Source organism: Lactuca saligna, chromosome 4, assembly GCF_052625555.1.
Source record: "Lactuca saligna cultivar CGN05327 chromosome 4, ASM5262555v1, whole genome shotgun sequence".
NCBI classification, from domain to species: domain Eukaryota; kingdom Viridiplantae; phylum Streptophyta; class Magnoliopsida; order Asterales; family Asteraceae; genus Lactuca; species Lactuca saligna.
The window spans coordinates 338,007,010-338,012,825 of record NC_136420.1 but is presented as its reverse complement, the minus strand read 5'-3'; the positions used below and the strand labels follow the sequence as shown (position 1 = coordinate 338,012,825).

Sequence of the window (5,816 nt, the reverse complement as noted above, 5' to 3'; positions counted from 1 at the left end):
AACTTTTCAAAAAGCATAAGATAAGAAAGCCATTAAACCATCTTAATATGTACAAAAAAATAACATCTAATATGTATCTGTGATTATAAAATATAAAAAAAAACAGAAAGAAAGAGGGCAATGTTGTTTACCTCAGATTATGCACTTAGGCATCATGACGTGACTGGGTACAAATGCAATTAGGAAATAGTTTAACTGATATGAGAACACATATAAAGCCAATAAAGTCATTTTTTGATACATACGTGCTTTAGAAAAGTATTCAACCTCATTTGGTTCAAAATATATGCAGAAAGATAGCTACCTCAACCTCCCCCCTGCAGCTTCCATGGTAAGGTGTGGTCCATTTGGCATTAGAAATTAATTACTATTAACTAAATTTTATAAAGAGAAAAACATCAAATTAATTCGTTTTCATACCTATTGCTTGTATACTTCAATTAGACAATCTCAATCAAGAACAGGGGCATGTTCAAATCATAATAGGTGCTGGTCTGAAACATGTTGTATGAACAAAACTACAAAGTTTAGGAAATTTTTATTTAAAATTACTTGTAAACACTTAATCGCAATGTATTACATTGGTGTACATTACCTGTAGGTGTCAAGTACTTCATAAAACCACAAAAATTGCCATTACCACCCATGGTTATGTCATAAGGACGGATTTTTTAGATAAACAATGATGATCCAAGCATTTCCTGAAAGCGTAAACTTGAAAAGGTATTAGAATTTAGAAAGCCCTTCTAACATTAATGATATCAATCAAGCCAAGGGCCCCTTTTCCAACCATCTCCAATTCGCTTCTAAGCTCTCATTTTTTAAGCATTTGATTAAAAAATGCAAATTAAGAGCTTGTTTTGCACATCAAGTGTTGTACACACGAATATACACATGGATGGATAGATACAAAGAAACAAACGCAAATAGACACATGGGTACATACACATATACCATATATAAATCCACACAACAAATAACTCAAAAGGAGCATGTAATTGTAATGGGAGTATGATGCACTCTTACCGTTAATTGAAATACTTTCTAGGGTTTTCAAATAAAGCTTAATGGTGGTGGTTGTAAAGTGGTTTAGAGAGAGAGAGAGAGAGAGAGAGAGGAACCTATAATGTGTGATGTTGGTGATTCGGTTGTAGCAGGGGTGGAAGATGGTGTCATAAAAGAAGGCGGCCTTTGATGCTATGGTCCTCTAACGATGGTGACGGTTCGAGATGGATAAATCGACTGCTTGTGGAAGGCATGCAATCAGTAGAGTAAAAAGAGCACACAAAGTTTGAGTAGAGAGAAAGAGTAAGTGTTGAGACCTTAGTGAAGAAAACAGGTGATTTCACCATCTTTGTTTTACGTCTACAAATGAGAGAATGTGTGGAAGCCTTAATAACAAACAATAGAGAGTACGGTGTGGATATATATTTACCAAGATTTTAGGAATAAGCATGGACTCAACTCAGCTTAAAGAGATTAGGTCAAAATTTTGAAATAGATAAGATTTCAAAGTAATGAGATTAAAATCTAATATTATTTTATTAATATCATTTGTACTATTAGCTTAAGAGTTTGAACGTCTTAAAAAAATATTAATATTATAATCAATCTATTTTTAGAAATAGTTAGATTTACTTTATAAGATAGTAAAGATATGGTTTAGGCCTTTTAGGATATTTATTATAGGAAAAATGTTAAAAAGAAAATGATTTATAAGATATATGGTTTAGGCCATGTAGGATATATATTATTGGAAAAATGTTAAAAGGAAAATGATTTATAAGGTAAGCATATTTTGAAAACAACACCATCGAAGTTTGATATCTAAAAAACATCATCCAATTAATAATCCCTTTTAATAAAATAGTATCAGAAACGCAAACACCACGTGACATTCCGTTACCCCCTCCCTCCCTCCCTCCCTCCTCTCATTTTCCCGCTCAAAAGTTGTAAGTGAAGTTTCCACGTTGCCCTTCCATTCGAAAAAAATACTGTAAATTCAAAAAAAAAAATGTAAATTAGGAAATTTCAAATTTAAATTTTCAATTATACCATATAAATCTCTAGCAAATCTGGAAGAAAAATATGTGTTGAACTCTATCTATATCTATCTACGGAATATCAATCCCAATAAATCATATATATATATATATATAGACACACACGTTTACATTCATGTTTCAATATGCAGAGATCAAATATTCATCATCATGTTAGGAGACTACATTGTTTGCTTTCTATTTTTCCTATAACCAGGGTATACTCATTGATTTTTTTTCTTTTTTTGGCAATCCGCTTTTCCTATATCCAGGGTATATTCATCGATTTTTTTTTTTTTTTTTTATGGATTGCATAATCAACCAGGTTAGTTACGTATATCCATTCTCTCTTTCTCTGTGGTCTGTTTTTTATGATTTTGTCATATTCTTTTTGTTCCAAACAAACAACTATTCTGAATTACATTTATGTACTTTCATTATATGAATCGGTCGCAGTAATAACTTATTGGCTATCAATTTTGATTTCGAGTAAGTTTCAATAAAAACATTACATGGGTATAATTATCGTTTTAATTTCTCAGACATGCTGGATTTTTTCTGTTTATCAAGTTGAAAGATTGTTACATTTAAATAGGTTGTTGATATGATTAAAAATCAACATCATGTAAATATTGTAGAAAATCATAATTACTACATGGAAAACCTATTCGTTTATATATATATATATATATATATATATATATATATATATATATATATATATATATATATATATATATCATAAGAAGCTTAGTGATTCGTATTTGTCTATCTTTTATGTTTTTTTACTCTATAATTTCTTTTTCAGTTCCATTTATTATTTTTTTTCTTAGTCTTTCTTAAACATATCAGTATATTTCGAAAAAAAGTTATACACAAGTAAAATCATAAGATGTTTGTTATGATATGCAGATCAAGGGAATTTTAGTAAATTGACTGCCCATTCATATTATCTTTGTATGTAAATATACAGTAAAAAATGTTCTATTGTGTATTTTCAAAAATTCATATCATTATAACGTATAATGTTTTTTTTTCCTAATTAACCTTTTTCCTTATTTGATTGTCTTGCTATTTGTTAGGATTTTTGTCATATTATTTTTGTTCAAAACAAAAATCTATTCTAAATTACACCTGTGTATTTTCATTATGTGTATTTTCATTATATGAATCAGTTGCATGAATAATTTAATGATTGTCATTGTTGATTTCGAGTAAGTTTCAATAAAAACATTGCAGGGTCATAATCGTCGTTCTAATTACTCACTTCAAACAAAGCCTACACAACATATATTTGAATTGGACCATTTTGCCTTTAATACTTTCTCATATTTGATGGGTTTATTCTGGTTTTCAGTCTCTTATACTTACACTTAAATAGGTTGCTGATATGATTAAAAATCAGCATCATGTAAAAATTGTATAAATTCATAATTACAACATGGAAAACCTATTTGTTTACTAGGAACAAAATACCAAGAACAGGTTCTTTACAAGATTTATTATTTACTTTGCTTTTAATTTTAATAATAATATATTAATAGAGTAAACTACATATTTGGTGCACATAATCACGTTCCAATACTCTAATGAAAACAAAAACGTATCAGTGCACATAATCACTTTCCAATTCACGATAATAGAGTAAACTATAGATTCGGTGCATGTTGATATCATACCAAAATTATAAGAATTGTAAAATAGGAAAGTAAAACCAACCCAATTATCAACCCCTTTGGAATCAAGCCCCTCCTCAAAACCAACCCAATTATCAACCACCACCACAACCACAAAACCAACACTTCCACCAAAACAACCAACCTCAAAACAATGCTTTTCAAGTTCAACAAGTACATTACCTAAATCAACCCAATTACCAACACCATCCAATGTACCAAAACCCAATGTATCCACCACAACAACTCCCTTATCACCAATACCCTAACTACCAACCTTATCCACCACAAATGAACCACCAATACCCAACCTACCAACAATATCCCAATTACATGCAACAATATCCCAATCACCCTAACCCACCCAATCCCCCTCAAGAGTTGATACTTAGACAAATGATGGAGACGGATGTTACTCACACACCTCTTGGTATTGTTTATCCCGCAAACCGTCGGGAAATTGAATTGAAGTCAAGTTTCATACATCAACTTACCAAGTTCCATGGTTTGGATAGAGAAGATCCTCAAATGCATTTGAAGTCCTTTCACATGATATATGTTAGCATGTTGCCCGGAAATGTGACATTGGATGATTTCAAGCTAACCGCCTTCCCACTCACCTTGGAAGATAAAGCTAGAGAATGGTTATTCAACTTGCCACCGGGATCTATTCACACATGGGAAGAGTTACTCAAGGCCTTTAATAGCAAGTTCTATCCCACCTCCCGGATATCAAGTCAAAGAAGTGACATTTTGGGGATTCGTCACGGGGAGGATGAGACTTTTCATGATTTTTGGGAGCGATTCAACAATTTATGTACAAGTTGTCCTCAACACAACATTCCCGAACAATTACTTCTTCAACAATTTTATGAGGGTATGAATGAAAAAGATCGAAGGATGATTGATGCTTCAAGCAGTGGTGACATCTTCAACAAGACACCTCAAGAGATAAGATCACTCTTTGGAACCATTTCTCAAAATCAAAGGAACTTTGGGACTAGAAATGACATGAAGAGAAATTCTCCACAAGTGGTTGGTGAAGTTAGCAATACTCAACACTTGGAATCAAAGCTATTGGATTTGACTAATGTGCTAAGTCAAATGGTGGTGGGAAGTGGTCAAAAATTGATGGTATTCGGTATTTGTGCCATGACGGGGCATTATACGGATAAGTGCCCCACACTTGGAAGTGAACCGGAGGATGTGACTGCAATGGGAGGATATCAAGGTCAACCAAGACCCACGAGATTTCAAAACAATTTCAACCCAAATTGGAGGAATAACCCAAACAACCCATGCCTACCAAAGCAAAAGCCACCAATCATTTTGATGAGACCTCAACATCCACAATACCCCTCCCAAAAACCTCCATATCCACAAACTTCTTTCAACCCTCCAAATTACCAATAACCTCCACCACAAGGCCAATCAAGTGGTAACCATCAAATGAGCCTTCAAGAACTCGTTACTTCTCCTGCTCAAAGCCAAAGCCAATTTAAACAAGAGACCAAGAATACCTTCTCAAACATTCAAGCACAAATTGGAGACTTGGCCACCGCTCTTAACAAGATGGAACAAAGGGGCAAACTTCCATCTCAAACCGAGAAGAACCCCAATGTGAGTGCAATAAATTTGAGAAGTGGGAAAACACTTGGAGAAAGCAACCCTAAAAGAGTTTCAAGAGAAGAATAAGATGAAGTCATCATTGTTGAACCTTCAAAAGTTGTAGCTCCCTCAAAGGAACCGGTTGTGCCAAACGTTGATCAACCCGACTCTTCCAACAAACCCATCAAACCATTGGTCATACCACCACCCTTCCCTTCCCGGTTAGCCTTTTGCAAGAAGATAGAGGAAGAAAATGAATTATTTGAAACTTTCCGCAAGGTCCAAAATCAACATTCCACTATTGAATGCTATTAAGCAAATTCCAGGTTATGAAAAATTCATCAAGGATTTGTGTACTAAGAAGAGAAAATTCAAGCCAAATGAAAAGATTCAAGTCAATGCAAATGTGTCTGCGGTTATCCAAAAGAAGTTACCTCCCAAATGCAAGGATCTAGGAATATTTGCTATCCCTTGTACCATTGGTGATTTG

The 5,816-nt window shown here is 33.3% G+C and overlaps 1 protein-coding gene across 1 annotated transcript; it reads left to right on the top strand.

The window, feature by feature from the left end:
- The first annotated feature begins 4,117 nt into the window (after positions 1-4,117).
- On the top strand, positions 4,118-5,131 carry LOC145040991 (uncharacterized). Its single transcript, XM_078988866.1, has one exon. It carries the CDS (start codon positions 4,118-4,120, stop codon positions 5,129-5,131), a length of 1,014 nt encoding a protein of 337 aa, XP_078844992.1.
- Positions 5,132-5,816: the final 685 nt, after the last annotated feature.

Excerpts from the sequence above, each read along its gene's own strand:
- LOC145040991 (XM_078988866.1), top strand. The coding sequence starts at position 4,118 with ATGGAGACGGATGTTACTCACACACCTCTTGGTATTGTTTATCCCGCA.